Source organism: Pyrus communis, chromosome 2 (assembly GCF_041283825.1).
Source record: "Pyrus communis isolate YQ-2024b chromosome 2, ASM4128382v1, whole genome shotgun sequence".
NCBI lineage: Eukaryota > Viridiplantae > Streptophyta > Magnoliopsida > Rosales > Rosaceae > Pyrus > Pyrus communis.
This window is the reverse complement of record NC_142566.1, coordinates 24,342,720-24,359,500: the sequence shown is the minus strand read 5'-3', so window position 1 is coordinate 24,359,500 and position 16,781 is coordinate 24,342,720. Positions and strand designations below refer to the sequence as shown.

The window sequence follows — 16,781 nt, the reverse complement described above, 5'->3', positions numbered from 1 at the left end:
AGAAAATGAACAATTTCGATTATAATGTTTGAACAATAAAAATTTGTTAATCGTGACAGAAGCATTATCTAGTTGGGTATAAAAAAATGAGAAAAATGAGCAATAATTGCATAAGGGGATAAACAGAGATGTCACAGGTTGGAGCGTCATTTTAAAATTTGTAATTGGGTGGCTCTCTTGGTTCTTGCCTCTTTTTTTTTTTTTTTTTTTTTTTTCAGATCTCATGAATAATTGATTGAATTTCTAATAACAACAACAACGTGTTTTTTTTTTCCTTTCTTTTTTGGAACAAAAAACAATAACAATGTGTTATGTGTGAAATAAATTATAAAGTCATATTTAAGTTTGTGCATGAAAATCATTAGCAATATAAATTTATTATTTGTTAAATTTCAATAATTGAATCAAAATTTTTAGATCCAAAACACGAACAAGTAAGAACTAATTCAAATGATTGAATCAAAATTTCCAAATTAGGGAGATATTAAGTCAAATTTAAAGTTAAACATATATGTCGTATCTTTTAAAGGTGGAGTCTCACATCTCACCCTAAAATTATATCGAAAGTCAAATATAACTTTTAATTTAGCTGGTTATATATTACATTTGATTCCAAATTTAACTTAATTCTTCTACAATGAACCAGAAAATATCAGGTAATATATGATTACAAATTTTCCAGCCCATAAGAATGGAGATATATAATTATAATGACATGACAATAATAAAATTATTTTTGTTCTGGTAAAAATATATTTTTTTTTATGTTAGAAGAAATTATAGTAATGGTTCCTCAACTTTAATACAATTTGAGTAATGGTTCTTCAACTAAAAATACATGACTATTGGTCATTTAACTCATCAAAACATGCAGTTATAGTCATTTTCATCAACTTCGTTAAAATTTTCGCAACATGAGTTATGCGCCATGCCTGTGAGGTTGAATCAAATGACAAATATGGAAAACCAAATTAGAAAAATTATAGCAATAGTCGCTAAACTTTAACCTAATTGGAGAAATGGTCCCTCAACTTTAACCCAATTATAGCAATGGTCACCAAACTTTAACCCAATTGTAGCAATGATCCTTCCAACATGACTCATATTGATGGAATTCTGACGAAGTAGACGAAAATAACTATAACTACACGTGTTGATGAGCTAAAAGACCAATGATCATAATTTTTAGTTAAGGGATTACTAATTAGTTAAAGTTAACGAATCATTGTTATAATTTTTACTTTATTTTATGCAAAGGATAGAAAAATACCCAAAAGAATTCACCACTAAGAAAAAGCTAGGAATATGATAGTGACTTTTTTTATTTAAAATCCTAACGTATATGGTCTGGAACTTTCAGCATCTTATGATGCTTAGCTCTTTGTGACGCGAATCTTAATGGGACTTGGTAGGCATATCCGAAAGGTTTGAAATGATCGCTATTAAGAAAAACTAATGAAAATCCCTTCAAAACTTTGAGTTTTAATTATAAGAATAAAATAAAAGGTAAAGTGAATAGTATCATGATTGACTTTTTAGTGTAAAAATGTGGTTTTTCATTAAAATGAGTACCGAGAACTTTTTATTAAAGTTCCCTTTCTACCATGGGCTAGAGAGCACAAGAAACCACTTACAACATTGAAAAATAAGACACAAGTTATGTAAGAACGGCGAAAGTCGCATGTTTTTTTAATTCGTATATATATATATATATTTTTTTTTTGAAAGAGATCAATTGATGACTTTGTCAATTCATCTTTTTAGGTGTCGGGAAGACTTATAGAAGTATTTTAACCTCCCATGAATCTCAGTGTGTGATTCACCAGCATCAGAAATTGAATCTAGAATATGTCAGGTTTGAAATTCGTCCACAACCACTAAGCAACCTCATGATGGGTTTTAATTCGTATGTGTTAGTAAATGTAAGGAAAGCCATGAATCAAAATAATTTCAATACCGATGTGTTAGCAAACACTGAAAAATTAGAAACCTGATAATTCAAATTCTCATTCCAAGTAATTAAAGTGTCATTTATAATCCATATATAAATGAAAAACTTGGAAACTATAGATGGCATTTTGGTGGTTCCCTTGCCATTTAGCTCAATGAAGCATTCATTGACCAAAAAGGAGTAGTTTGACAAACCATGTGAATGGTTATGGAAGCAAAGTATATATCTTTAATCTAATTGAAGACAAAATATTTATTTTTGGGCTAATTTCAGTGGTGCCCACAAAACCTTTTTATTAGGGGAAAAAGATACTTTTTGGATCTCTTCCACCAAGGTCCTCAGATCAAGTGATTCCAGCCCATGAAATTTGATCAAACGGCTAAAGTTATTATAACTTTTAAAAGAGGACTCTGTTTTTAGTCGTTGAATCAAATTTCAAGGGTTCGGATCACTTGATCCGAAGACTTTGGTGGAAGAGATCCGGAGAGGATCTCTTTCCTTTATATGATTACAAATGAACCAAATATAACTTAATTTTTCTACAATGAACCAGAAAATATCAGGTAATATATGATTACAAATTTTCCGGCCCATCAGAATGGAGATATATAATTATAATGACATGACAATAATAAAATTATTTTTGTTCTGGTAAAAATATATATATTTTTTATGTTAGAAGAAATTATAGTAATAGTTCCTCAACTTTAATACAATTTGAGTAATGGTTATTCAACTAAAAATCCATAACCATTGGTCCCTTAACTCATCAAAACGTACAGTTATAGTCATTTTCATCAACTCCGTTAAAACTTCCGCAACATGAGTCACGCACCATACATGTGAGGATGAATCAAATGACAAATATGGAAAACCAAATTAGAAAAATTGTAGCAATAGTCGCTAAACTTTAATCCAATTGGAGAAGCGGTCCCTCAACTTTAACCCAATTGTAGCAATGGTCGCTAAATTTTAACCCAATTGTAGCAATGGTCATTCTAACATGACTCATTAACTACACGTGTTGATAAGCTAAAAGACCAATAATCATAATTTTTAGTTGAAAGATTACTAATTAGTTAAAGTTGACGAATTATTGTTATAATTTTCATTTTATTTTATGCAAAGGATAGAAATACACCCAAAAGAATGCTCACCACTAAGAAAAAGCTAGGAATATGATAGTGATTTTTTTTTTAATTAAAATCCTAACGTATATCGTCCGGAACTTTCAGCATCTTGTGATGCTTAGCTCTTTGTGACGCGAATCTCAATGGGACTTGGTAGGCATATCCGAAAGGTTTGAAACGAGAAGAGGTATTCTCTACCCTCGTATTCTTATTTTCTTCTCACATATTATTTTCTATCTTATTATCTCTATAAAAAAAATCAATATAAGATGTTGATGTGGCTTAACCGTAACCGTTCAAATAGAAGAGCATAGAAGGGTAGAGAGATTAGAAGGATAGAAAATCCTCCTCCTTGAAACGATCCTTATTAAGAAAAACTAATGAAAATGGATTGAAAATTTTAAGTTTTAATTATAAGGACAAAATAAACGGTAAAGTGAATAGTACCAGAATTGACTTTTTAGTATAAATATATGATTTTTTGTTAAAATGAACAGTACCAGGAGTTTTTCGTAAAAATTCTCTTTCTACCATGGGCTAGAGAGCACAAGAAACCACTTACAACATTGAAAAATAAGACACAAGTTATGTAAGAACGACGAAAGTCACATGTTTTTTAATTTGTATGTATTTTTTTTTCAAAAAGAGATCAGCTGATGACTTTGTCAGTCCACCTTTTTAGGGGTCGGAAAGACTCACAGAAGTATTTTAACCTCTCCTGAATATCAGTGTGTGATTCACCAGCGTTAGAAATTAAATGTAGAATATGTCGTGTGGAATGTAAGTTTGGAATTCGTCCACAACCACCAAGCAACCTCATGGTTGGTTTTAATTCGTATGTGTTAGCAAACGTAAGGAAAGCCATGAATTAAAATAATTTCAATACCAATGTGTTAGCAAACACTGAAAAATAAGAAACCTGATAATTCAAATTCTCATTCCAAGTAATTAAAGTGTCATTTATAATCCATATATAAATGAAAAACTTGGAAATTATAGATGGCCTTTTGGTGGTTCCTTTGCGATTTAGCTCTATGAAGCATTCATTGACCAAAAAGGAGTAGTTTGCTAAACCATGTGAATGGTTATGGAAGCAAAGTATATATCTTTAATCTAATTGAAGACAAAATATTTATTTTTGAACTAATTGCAGTGGTGCCCACAAAACCTTTTTATTAGGGGAAAGAGATCCTCTCCGGATCTCTTTCACCAAGGCTCTCAGATCAAATATCCGGGCCCTTAAAAATTTGATCAAACGGCTAAAATTATTATAACTTTTAAAAGGGGCCTCTATTTTTAGTCATTGAATCAAATTTCAAGGGTTTGGATCACTTGATCCGAAGACTTTGGTAGAGGAGATCCGGAGAGGATTTCTTTCCTTTATTAGTAGGTAGTTGAGGAAAGTTAATCAAAATTAACAAAAATTAGGACCCCCACCCCACAAAAGAGTAAGAAATCATAAACCTTTTCTCCTTTACGCATATATATGCATATCTTTGGCTTTTAGAATGAAATAAATTAATAGAAAATCAAGAGGGAAAGTTAAACAAGAGTTTGAAGGAGAAAGGGGCGTGTGATTTTCTAAAGATGGTTCACATGTTTATTTGCTTGGAATGAGACCCTTAGTTGATCTGATTTTTTATTTTGCAAGTATTTTTACGAATTTTAATGTGGAACACAAATAATTCCGAAACAGTTCGTTGTGAATAATTCAAATACACATGTTTTAAACATGTCATATAATTAACCCTCAAATTTTAAATTCGTCTTAATAAGCCACCAAAATGAACCAAAAAGGAAACAAACAAAAAGAGAGAACAGAACAAGAAAGAAGAAAAGGACTAGATTAAAAGGATGCAAAAAATATAGGGGTAAGGAATGAAATACAATCAAATCTCAGGTTCTCTTTCTAAATTACGTACTCTGTTTTTGTTTTTATTTTTTATTTTTGGCTTTCAAAATTTTGTTTTCATTTTTGTTTGAAAGAGGCAACGGCAATTCAGAGAGAGAGACTCAGAGACTCGGAGAGAGAGAGAGAGAGAGAGAGAGAGAGAGAGAGAGAGTGACAGAGAGTTTTGGCAACCGAAACGCTGCTCAGAAACCTCCGAAACTCTCCTTTTCTTTTGGATTTCGGATTTCGGATTTCGTTCCCTCCTCCTCTTTAAATTCAAAATCTTCTACACTTCTCAAAATTCCAGCTCGGAATTTCAAGCAAGCGACTTGAATCGTGCAATTTAGGGTTTTTGTTGGTTCTCGATTCACCAGCAAGCTTCTGTTTCCCAGCCAGCTCAATTCGGTAATTAAAGTTTCACTCTTCATTAATTTTCTAAATTTTCAATTAAATTTTCGACTTTTCGCAAGTTCTGTGAGAAAATAGGATTGCCCAATAAATTTGAATTCTCAAAATTTGCCCCTTTACGTGAATTTGCAGAATTGGGTTTTGCTTAATTTGATTGGAAAATTGTGTGGAAAGAAAAAAGTAAAAGATGTCAAATTTGGAAGGTGGGAGGAAGAGAGGCGGAGATTCCGGTAATCGGAAATTGTTGAAGGAGATTGAGAGTATAAGCAAGGCTTTATATGTAGACAAAAAATCCTCTAAGAGTTCAATTCCGGCAGGGAGTAAACCGTCAATGTCTCTAGGGAAGAACCGTTTACCTGATCCGAAATCGAAGAATAAGTCTGGTGGTGAAAACTTGTTGAACAAAGAGAAGAGGTCCTTTTGGAATTGGAAGCCCTTGAAAGCGAGTACCCATATCCGAAACCGTAGGTTTAACTGCTGCTTTTCTCTTCAAGTCCATTCCATTGAAGGGTTGCCCTCCACTTTGAATGGAATTAGTCTCTGTGTACATTGGAAGAGGCGGGATGGGATTTTCGTTACTAATCCAGTGAAGGTAGTTCAAGGGACGGCAAAATTTGAGGAGAAGTTGGCTCACACATGCTCAGTGTATGGTAGTAGGAGTGGACCCCACCATTCGGCAAAGTATGAAGCGAAGCATTTTTTGCTATATGCTTCTGTGTTTGGTGCACCAGAACTTGATTTGGGAAAGCATAGGATTGATCTCACGAGGCTGCTTCCTCTGACATTGGAGGAGTTAGAGGAGGAGAAAAGCTCGAGGAACTGGACGACGAGTTTCAAATTATCAGGAAAGGCTAAAGGTGGTTCATTGAATGTTAGTTTTGGGTATACAGTGCTTGAAGATAATCCCAGAGCAACAGGAAATAGCCAGAATGTTCCCGAGGCATTGATTTCGAGGCAGAATAACTCAAGTATAAAGCGTTCTGGAACTCTTCCTAATCAGCAGTCACGGGCCTCATCTCAATCCATAAAGGGCATAAAGGATCTTCATGGGGTTTTGCCAGTATCAAGGTCGGAACTTTCTAGTTCAGTGAATACACTATTTCAGAAATTTGATGAAGAAGAGAAGTCAGATACTCCAGTTGACAAGCATCTTGATCCTATGAAGACGAGTTTTTTCCCATCATCTAATTCTGGTAAAGAAGTAGAAAATGAGTGTGAAGAAAACGAATTTTCCGTAGTTGAACAGGGGATAGAATTACGATCAAAGGAACTGGCGGAATCAGAAGTTGTTACACAGGTTGCTGATGCTTCTCCAGCAGAAAGTCATTTTTCTGAAATCACCACTGGTGTACAAGTAGCAGTTGAAGATGAAGCTGAGCTTGAATCCCAGGCTGGGGAAAAGGGTCATACTGATGACCTTGTGGTAAGTGAGTCCACTTCCAACAGAGATGCCTTGTGCACCAAAGAATCACTCATGAAAGAGCTAGAGTCCGCTCTAAGTATTGTATCTGATTTGGAGAGTGCAGCACTAGAATCTTCACCTGAAGACCAAAGATGTTTTGTGGAAGGTAAATTAGATTCAAAACTAAATATGATGGGGAGATCGCATAGCTTGGATGATGTTACAGAATCTGTTGAAAATGAGTTCTTGAACATGCTAGGGATAGATCATAGTCCACTTTCCTTGAGTTCTGAGAGTGATCCTGAGTCTCCAAGAGAGCGTCTGCTAAGACAATTTGAGAAGGAAGCCCTTGCTGGAGGTACTTCTTTGATTGATTTTGAAGCAGGCATCAGTGACCAAACAGACTATGGCTACACGCCTTCAACTGAGACTGGTTGGGAGAACTTATCTGATAGTTTTGATTTCTCCTCTGTGATTCAAGCTGCAGAGGAAGAGCATCAGATAGCAGCTCAGGCAGTAAAAAGTAAAGCAAAGGCCAAGATGTTGGAGGACTTGGAGACGGAAGCATTAATGCGGGAGTGGGGCTTAAATGAGATGGCCTTTCAGCATTCTCCACCAAAAGGTTGTGCTAGTTTTGGAAGGTCGATGGATTTGCCTGCTGAAGAACCGTTAGAATTGCCTCCTCTTGGAGAAGGGTTAGGTCCTTTTCTTCAGACAAAGAATGGAGGGTTTGTGCGGTCCATGAATCCCTCACTTTTCTGCGAGGCCAAAAGTGGCGGGAACTTGATCATGCAGGTTTCTAGTCCAGTTGTGGTACCGGCAGAAATGGGTTCTGGGGTAATGGAGATATTGCAGCATTTGGCATCAGTTGGAATTGAGAAGCTTTCTATGCAGGCAAATAAGTTAATGCCCTTGGAAGATATCACTGGAAAGACAATGGAACAAGTAGCATGGGAAGCTGTGCCTGCTTTGAAAGGACCTCAGAGGTTTGTGCGTCTTGTTTTTACACTCGATTTTGAAGCTCAAAGTCCAACACTTCTAGTACATCTTTGGTGTGAGTATTGTTTACTTTATTGCGTGTTGTTATTGCTGCAGGGAATTTGTGTCACAACATGAATCAATTGGGCATCATACATCGGATGGGCTAACCAGAACCGAAGGAATTTCATCTGGGCCTAAGTCTAATAAGTTAAGTTCGAGTGCGGCTGGCAATGAGATTGGCTTAGAATATGTCTCTCTAGAAGATCTTGCTCCTTTAGCCATGGATAAAATTGAAGCGCTCTCAATTGAGGGGTTGAGAATACAAGCCGGGATGTCCGATGCAGATGCACCTTCAAACATCAGCGCACAGTCTGTTGTGCAAATCTCAGCTCTCCAGGGCAAGGGTGTCAACGTTGGTGAATCCCTTGGTCTGGAAGGAGCTGCTGGGATGCAGTTGTTAGACATAAAAGACAGTGGCAATGATGTTGACGGATTAATGGGCCTCTCATTAACTCTTGATGAATGGTTGAAACTCGATTCTGGTGAAATTGATGATGGTGATCATATTAGTGAACGGACTTCTCAAATCCTTGCGGCTCATCATGCAAACTCTTTGGACATGATTCGCGGAGGGTCAAAGGGAGAGAGAAGGCGTGGCAAAGGAGCTAGAAAGTGTGGCTTGTTGGGGAACAATTTCACAGTAGCACTGATGGTGCAACTTCGTGATCCACTACGAAACTATGAACCTGTTGGGGCACCAATGCTTTCTCTTATTCAAGTAGAAAGAGTGTTTCTCCCACCGAAGCCAAGAATATACATCTCGGTTTCAGAACTGAGGAAGAATGATGAAGAGAGTGATCAGTCTGAGTCAGTGGGAAAAGAAGAAGAAATAAAGGAGGAGATGAAAGATGAGAATTTGGCCGAAGTGGAAGCTATTCCTCAGTTTAGAATCACTGAAGTCCATGTTGCAGGTCTGAAAACCGAGCCAGATAAAAAGAAGCCATGGGGTACTGCAAACCAGAAACAGTCCGGTTCCCGCTGGTTGCTTGCTAATGGAATGGGGAAAAGCAATAAGCATCCAATTATGAAGTCAAAAGCTGCTCCAAAATCTTCTGGTCCAGCAACAACAAAGGTTCAGCCTGGTGATACCTTGTGGAGCATCTCAGCACGCGTTCATGGTACTGGAGAAAAATGGAAGGAATTGGCAGCACTAAATCCGCATATAAGGAACCCCAATGTTATTTTTCCGAATGAAACTCTCAGATTAAGCTGAGTGGTTGGTGAATCTCAAGGTGAATTCAATTTTTGAATCGGTTAGTGCTTTTGACCTTGTCATTACACAGCTGGGTTGTCGACTAATCTTGTAGTCACATGAACATAGACATAGTTGACGGATAGACAAGATGAGATGAAGGGGAAAAGGTTGTGTTGTATCGTCGTCTTTCTGTTGTAAATCCATGTTTTGTGAATACAGGCTTGCAAGCATTGTAATGTATGCCCGTCTGAAGGCGCTGTGTTCAATTCACAGCCGTCGGCAGGTGATATTTGTGTGCGAAAGTGTCGTAGCTGTTCTTGGACCTTACTTGCAGAAATATTCAGAAATGCGGTTTGTGGTGTGCGCTTGTTGGATTCGTTTGAGGGAAGTGAATAGGAGTTTTGATCATCGTGTTTATATTTTTTATTTCCATTCCTCTTTCACTCAATTGTCCCTTTATGCAACGGTGTATGAGTACTCTAATTTACAAGAAGGATGATTAGAACTTGGGTGCAAGGGTCCGAAACCCGAAGAAGGAAGGCGAAAACAAGTTTTTAGTCCATATACCTTGTCCGTGTATGTTCAATAGCATCGAATTTGGTCAATGTAGTTTGCAAACTTTTCCAATCCGACGACGTCCTTCAACTTCCGTTTATTTCTATAAAACTACAAGGCTTTTTATCCAAAATAGTTCATGAGATTTGCATAACTCCTCATTTTGGTTCCTGAGATTTGAAATCAATAGAATTGGTCCCTGAATTTGTCCACTCTCAATAATTTTGGTCTTTCCTTGAAAAATCTCCATTAAATAAGAATAGAATGACCAAAATACCCTTAATTTTTGTCAAAACATTTTGGGCCGTTGTTTATTAAATTGAGGTATATTTTTCATTTTGATCCTTATTTAACATAATTTTGCACGGAATGACCAAAATGATTGATAGTGGACAATCTCAGAGGACCACCTCTATTGATTTCAAATCTTAGGGACCAAAGTGATGTGTTATGCAAATCACAGGGATCATTTTGGCTAAAAAGCCAAACTACAAAGACATGTAACGGAAAACAAATTATATGGACGAAAGTGAAAATCTGATAACTTGCGGGGACTGGTGTTGCAATTTAGCCAAGGAGGTCATTTAGGGCAGCCAAAGATTTATTGGTGGGCTTTAGGGCATTTGCAAACATTAGGATCACATCCAAAGGTCTTGCAACATTTTCCTTAACTTCCACACTAAATATTTCACGAAAATCCTGCTCGGTGGGTGCAACAAGATGCGATCTCGACCCACGAAAAAAACAAGACGGGCTCGACGCACACAAACGAGGCAACCTTGGACGCACGGGTCAACCATTGTTGCATGTACAAACCAATTGTGTTGGGAGTAAGGCATTTATAGGAGGTAGGGTTTAGTTTAATTCCTATGTGTCAGTCATGGTTTCCCGTACGAACCATAAGTAGTGGGGGTTGAACATTTATAAGGGTATGTTTAGTTTTAATCCCACGGTTCGATTGTTGTTGTCTGAATAAAGCATTGGTGTTGGGGGTGGGCATTTATAGGCAGCTATCAATAGGGGTAGGGTTTTGTTTTAATCTCAAAGGTCAACCATGGTTGGCCGGACGAAGCATTGTTAAGGGGGGTGTGGCATTTATAAGCCTCTGTTAACCATGATAGAATTCACACTAAAGTCATAAGTTTTAAACATAGTAACCCCATCTTAAAATAAATAAATAAATTTCTCTGCCGTGGGAGAAATTCGAGTGCGCAAGCACTGAAACAAGTTGAACTTAGAGTGCATTATTAATACGCCCCTAAACACTTGAACTCAAGGTGTTACTATTCACACACCCTTAAACCCTAAAGGGCCTCCACTACTTCTGATGTGCCTTGGCCATTCCTAAGGGCATGAGTTTGGGTTGCGTCTCCCTACGCCTTAACCATTAATTTTATTTATTTTATGTTTTATTTTTGTTAATTTTTTGTTTTTCCCATACCACAACATCAAACTATCATCTTCGTATTCTACAAAATGTATTTTTGATGAAATTTTTTCTTATAATCCATGTTAAAAAATTTGAAAACAAGAATATAAATATAAACCTAAATCTAAAGGTGTTTGAATCTGAATAAAGTAACGTAGGAAGAAAAAAAATCAATGGAAAAAGAAAAGAGAAAAAAAAAAAAGAAGAAAAGTATACGATCGGTAGTTCATTACTGATGCTCTACCAGAAAAGTCGCTATATTTATAGTGACATGCTGATATTCATGTCGCTTAAAAAAAAAAAATAGAAAAGTATGTGATCGGTATTTTACCGATTATTATCATTCAAAGTCGCTATATTTGTAGTGACTTCTATAATTTTAAGTCGCTAGTTTTACAGCGACTCTCCTCAGGCCATGTAGCTAGCTTCGTACCGATCCCCACCTTCAATTTTTTTTGCCTTTTTAGTTTTTATATTTATTTATTCTTTTGGTTAATTTTTCTTTTATTTCTCTTACCATAACAACAAATTATCATATTCATGTTCTTCAATATATATTTTTTTGTGAAAAATCTATTATAATTTATATTTAAATACTTGAAATCAACAATTTAGAACGTAAATTTAAAGATATTTTTCTATTTTTCAACTTTAAAAATCAATAAAAAATACTTTTGGACACCAATTCTTGGTGTTGTTAACCAAGTCCTGAGTCAGCTAAATCCAAATAGAGAGATTTTACATTTCATCAATTTAAGGATCTTTACTAAGGATGACTCAAATAAGGATATTCACTCAGGAGAAGTTTATAAAAAGAACTAATTTCCATTAAGTATCTTCTTACAGAGTATACACACATATTTATAGGCTGAGGAGGAACTCTCCCAAACCTCTCGTACAGCTATCAGGGGACAAGAGACATCTTCCTCTTTTGTCCATTACATACGTAAGATAAGGATGAATCTCTTTTACATCAACTTTACAATACTCTAGATGAGATTCCTTAATTTACAACATATCAATTACTATTATATGATTCCTTATGTTTGGTTGTCACATCTTGACTTGTCCCCATCCACCACGCTTCCACATGCTTTAGTCTCATCCATCATTAGGTCAATATTCATCATCGAGTTCATCTAAGTCATCATATCTTCCCCATGAGTATTGTTAATCCCAAAATAACTGTTATTGATTCATGTTGCCATGTGTGTAGCTGTGGTGAGCTTCTTGGAGTTATATCATGGATGTGTATGTCATTTGCAACATGTGCTCCATAAAGGGGGGCAAGTAATTTTAGTGGACAGTATGAAGACTCATCCATGAGTCTTTGATACCGATTCAAAGAAGCTCCACTAAAATTGACGTCACCATCCATGAGTCTTTGATATCAAATATTTATTGGATGGTGACGTCAATTTTTGGTTGCATGAAAGAATCTTTCATCCAGAAGACGAAGCATATACATCTCGGTTTCAGAACTGAGGAAGAATGATGAAGAGAGTGATCAGTCTGAGTCAGTGGGAAAATTAGAAGAAATAAAGGAGGAGATGAAAGATGAGAATTTGGCCGAAGTGGAAGCTATTCCTCAGTTTAGAATCACTGAAGTCCATGTTGCAGGTCTGAAAACCGAGCCAGATAAAAAGAAGCCATGGGGTACTGCAAACCAGAAACAGTCCGGTTCCCGCTGGTTGCTTGCTAATGGAATGGGGAAAAGCAATAAGCATCCAATTATGAAGTCAAAAGCTGCTCCAAAATCTTCTGGTCCAGCAACAACAAAGGTTCAGCCTGGTGATACCTTGTGGAGCATCTCAGCACGCGTTCATGGTACTGGAGAAAAATGGAAGGAATTGGCAGCACTAAATCCGCATATAAGGAACCCCAATGTTATTTTTCCGAATGAAACTCTCAGATTAAGCTGAGTGGTTGGTGAATCTCAAGGTGAATTTCAATTTTTGAATCGGTTAGTGCTTTTGACCTTGTCATTACACAGCTGGGTTGTCGACTAATCTTGTAGTCACATGAACATAGACATAGTTGACGGATAGACAAGATGAGATGAAGGGGAAAAGGTTGTGTTGTATCGTCGTCTTTCTGTTGTAAATCCATGTTTTGTGAATACAGGCTTGCAAGCATTGTAATGTATGCCCGTCTGAAGGCGCTGTGTTCAATTCACAGCCGTCGGCAGGTGATATTTGTGTGCGAAAGTGTCGTAGCTGTTCTTGGACCTTACTTGCAGAAATATTCAGAAATGCGGTTTGTGGTGTGCGCTTGTTGGATTCGTTTGAGGGAAGTGAATAGGAGTTTTGATCATCGTGTTTATATTTTTTATTTCCATTCCTCTTTCACTCAATTGTCCCTTTATGCAACGGTGTATGAGTACTCTAATTTACAAGAAGGATGATTAGAACTTGGGTGCAAGGGTCCGAAACCCGAAGAAGGAAGGCGAAAACAAGTTTTTAGTCCATATACCTTGTCCGTGTATGTTCAATAGCATCGAATTTGGTCAATGTAGTTTGCAAACTTTTCCAATCCGACGACGTCCTTCAACTTCCGTTTATTTCTATAAAACTACAAGGCTTTTTATCCAAAATAGTTCATGAGATTTGCATAACTCCTCATTTTGGTTCCTGAGATTTGAAATCAATAGAATTGGTCCCTGAATTTGTCCACTCTCAATAATTTTGGTCTTTCCTTGAAAAATCTCCATTAAATAAGAATAGAATGACCAAAATACCCTTAATTTTTGTCAAAACATTTTGGGCCGTTGTTTATTAAATTGAGGTATATTTTTCATTTTGATCCTTATTTAACATAATTTTGCACGGAATGACCAAAATGATTGATAGTGGACAATCTTAGGGGACCACTTCTATTGATTTCAAATCTTAGGGACCAAAGTGATGTGTTATGCAAATCACAGGGATCATTTTGGCTAAAAAGCCAAACTACAAAGACATGTAACAGAAAACAAATTATATGGACGAAAGTGAAAATCTGATAACTTGCGGGGATTGGTGTTGCAATTTAGCCAAGGAGGTCATTTAGGGCAGCCAAAGATTTATTGGTGGGCTTTAGGGCATTTGCAAACATTAGGATCACATCCAAAGGTCTTGCAACATTTTCCTTAACTTCCACACTAAATATTTCACGAAAATCCTGCTCGGTGGGTGCAACAAGATGCGATCTCGACCCACGAAAAAAACAAGACGGGCTCGACGCACACAAACGAGGCAGCCTTGGACGCACGGGTCAACCATTGTTGCATGTACAAACCAATTGTGTTGGGAGTAAGGCATTTATAGGAGGTAGGGTTTAGTTTAATTCCTATGTGTCAATCATGGTTTCCTGTACGAACCATAAGTAGTGGGGGTTGAACATTTATAGGGGTATGTTTAGTTTTAATCCCACGGTTCGATTGTTGTTGTCTGAATAAAGCATTGGTGTTGGGGGTGGGCATTTATAGGCAGCTATCAATAGGGGTAGGGTTTTGTTTTAATCTCAAAGGTCAACCATGGTTGGCCGGACGAAGCATTGTTAAGGGGGGGTGTGGCATTTATAAGCCTCTGTTAACCATGATAGAATTCACACTAAAGTCATAAGTTTTAAACATAGTAACCCCATCTTAAAATAAATAAATAAATTTCTCTGCCGTGGGAGAAATTCGAGTGCGCAAGCACTGAAACAAGTTGAACTTAGAGTGTATTATTAATACGCCCCTAAACACTTGAACTCAAGGTGTTACTATTCACACACCCTCAAACCCTAAACCTCATGGGCCTCCACTACTTCTGATGTGCCTTGGCCATTCCTAAGGGCATGAGTTTGGGCTGCGTCTCCCTACACCTTAACCATTAATTTTATTTATTTTATGTTTTATTTTTGTTAATTTTTTGTTTTTCCCATACCACAACATCAAACTATCATCTTCGTATTCTACAAAATGTATTTTTGATGAAATTTTTTCTTATAATCCATGTTAAAAAATTTGAAAACAAGAATATAAATATAAACCTAAATCTAAAGGTGTTTGAATCTGAATAAAGTAACGTAGGAAGAAAAAAAAATCAATGGAAAAAGAAAAGAGAGAAAAAAAAAATAGAAAAGTATACGATCGGTAGTTCTTTACTGATTCTCTTCCAGAAGAGTCGCTATATTTATAGTGACATCCTCATATTCATGTCGCTTAAAAAAAAGTATATGATCGGTATTTTTATACCGATTATTAAAATTAAAAGTCGCTATATTTGTAGTGACTTTTATGCTTTCAAGTCGCTATTTTTACAGCGACTCTCCTCAAGCCACGTAGCTAGCTTCATACCGATCCCCACCTTCAATTTTTTTGCCTTTTCAGTTTTTATATTTATTTATTCTTTTGGTTAATTTTTCTTTTATTTCTCTTACCATAACAACAAATTATCATATTCATGTTCTTCAATATATATTTTTTTTGTGAAAAATCTATTATAATTCATACTTAAACACTTCAAATCAACAATTTAGAACGTAAATTTAAAGATATTTTTCTATTTTTCTATTTTTCAACTTTAAAAATCAATAAAAAATACTTTTGGACACCAATTCTTGGTGTTGTTAACCAAGTCCTGAGTCAGCTAAATCCAAATAGAGAGATTTTACATTTCATCAATTTAAGGATCTTTACTAAGGATGACTCAAATAAGGATATTCAATCAGGAGAAGTTTATAAAAAGAACTAATTTCCATTAAGTATCTTCTTACAGAGTATACACACATATTTATAGGCTGAGGAGGAACTCTCCCAAACCTCTCGTACAGCTATCAGGGGACAAGAGACATCTTCCTCTTTTGTCCATTACATACGTAAGATAAGGATGAATCTCTTTTACATCAACTTTACAATACTCTAGATGAGATTCCTTAATTTACAACATATCAATTACTATTATATGATTCCTTATGTTTGGTTGTCACATCTTGACTTGTCCCCATCCACCACGCTTCCACATGCTTTAGTCTCATCCATCATTAGGTCAATATTTATCATCGAGTTCATCTAAGTCATCATATCTTCCCCATGAGTATTGTTAATCCCAAAATAACTGTTATTGATTCATGTTGCCATGTGTGTAGCTGTGGTGAGCTTCTTGGAGTTATATCATGGATGTGTATGTCATTTGCAACATGTGCTCCATAAAGAGGGGCAAGTAATTTTAGTGGACAGTATGAAGACTCATCCATGAGTCTTTGATACCGATTCAAAGAAGCTCCACTAAAATTGACGTCACCATCCATGAGTCTTTGATATCAAATATTTATTGGATGGTGACATCAATTTTTGGTTGCATGAAAGAATCTCTCATCCAGAAGACGAAGCATAACCTTGATGTACTAGCATAAGAGTTTTAAATCCATTTGTTTCAAGAAATAAACTTCGATATAACTATTTGACTAAGAGATGGGAGTTTGCGCTTGCAAAGTCCAGAGTCAATGACACGAGACTGACTGCAAACGAGTTTCCATGACGCGCGTTGCAAGCACCACCTTCCTAGTTCTAGCGCTGGAGCTAGCGCTAGAACTTGGAAGCAGCACCTCCTCCTCCTTCCCCATTTGGATACATTGGAATTGGACAGGGACACCAAACGATGCAAGGACGGGGACTCAAACTTGGGTTCAGAAGGAGAGCACACTGCTCTAACCACCTTGGCTAAACCTAGATTTGCTACTGAAATCTCTTCGTAAAGAATAAATGTGGGTTTATTATTTAGTTGTTATAGTTATTAAAGATAATTGTGGAAAG

General features: G+C 36.3%; 1 protein-coding gene across 1 annotated transcript; it reads left to right on the top strand.

Moving 5' to 3' along the window:
* Positions 1–5,046: 5,046 nt before the first annotated feature.
* LOC137747550 (protein PLASTID MOVEMENT IMPAIRED 1-RELATED 1-like) lies at positions 5,047–9,444 on the top strand. Its single transcript, XM_068487680.2, has 3 exons — positions 5,047–5,377; positions 5,513–7,768; positions 7,878–9,444. The coding sequence occupies exons 2-3, from the start codon at positions 5,568–5,570 to the stop codon at positions 9,034–9,036; spliced, it is 3,360 nt and encodes a 1,119-aa protein (XP_068343781.2). The 5' UTR covers positions 5,047–5,377; positions 5,513–5,567; the 3' UTR covers positions 9,037–9,444.
* Positions 9,445–16,781: the final 7,337 nt, after the last annotated feature.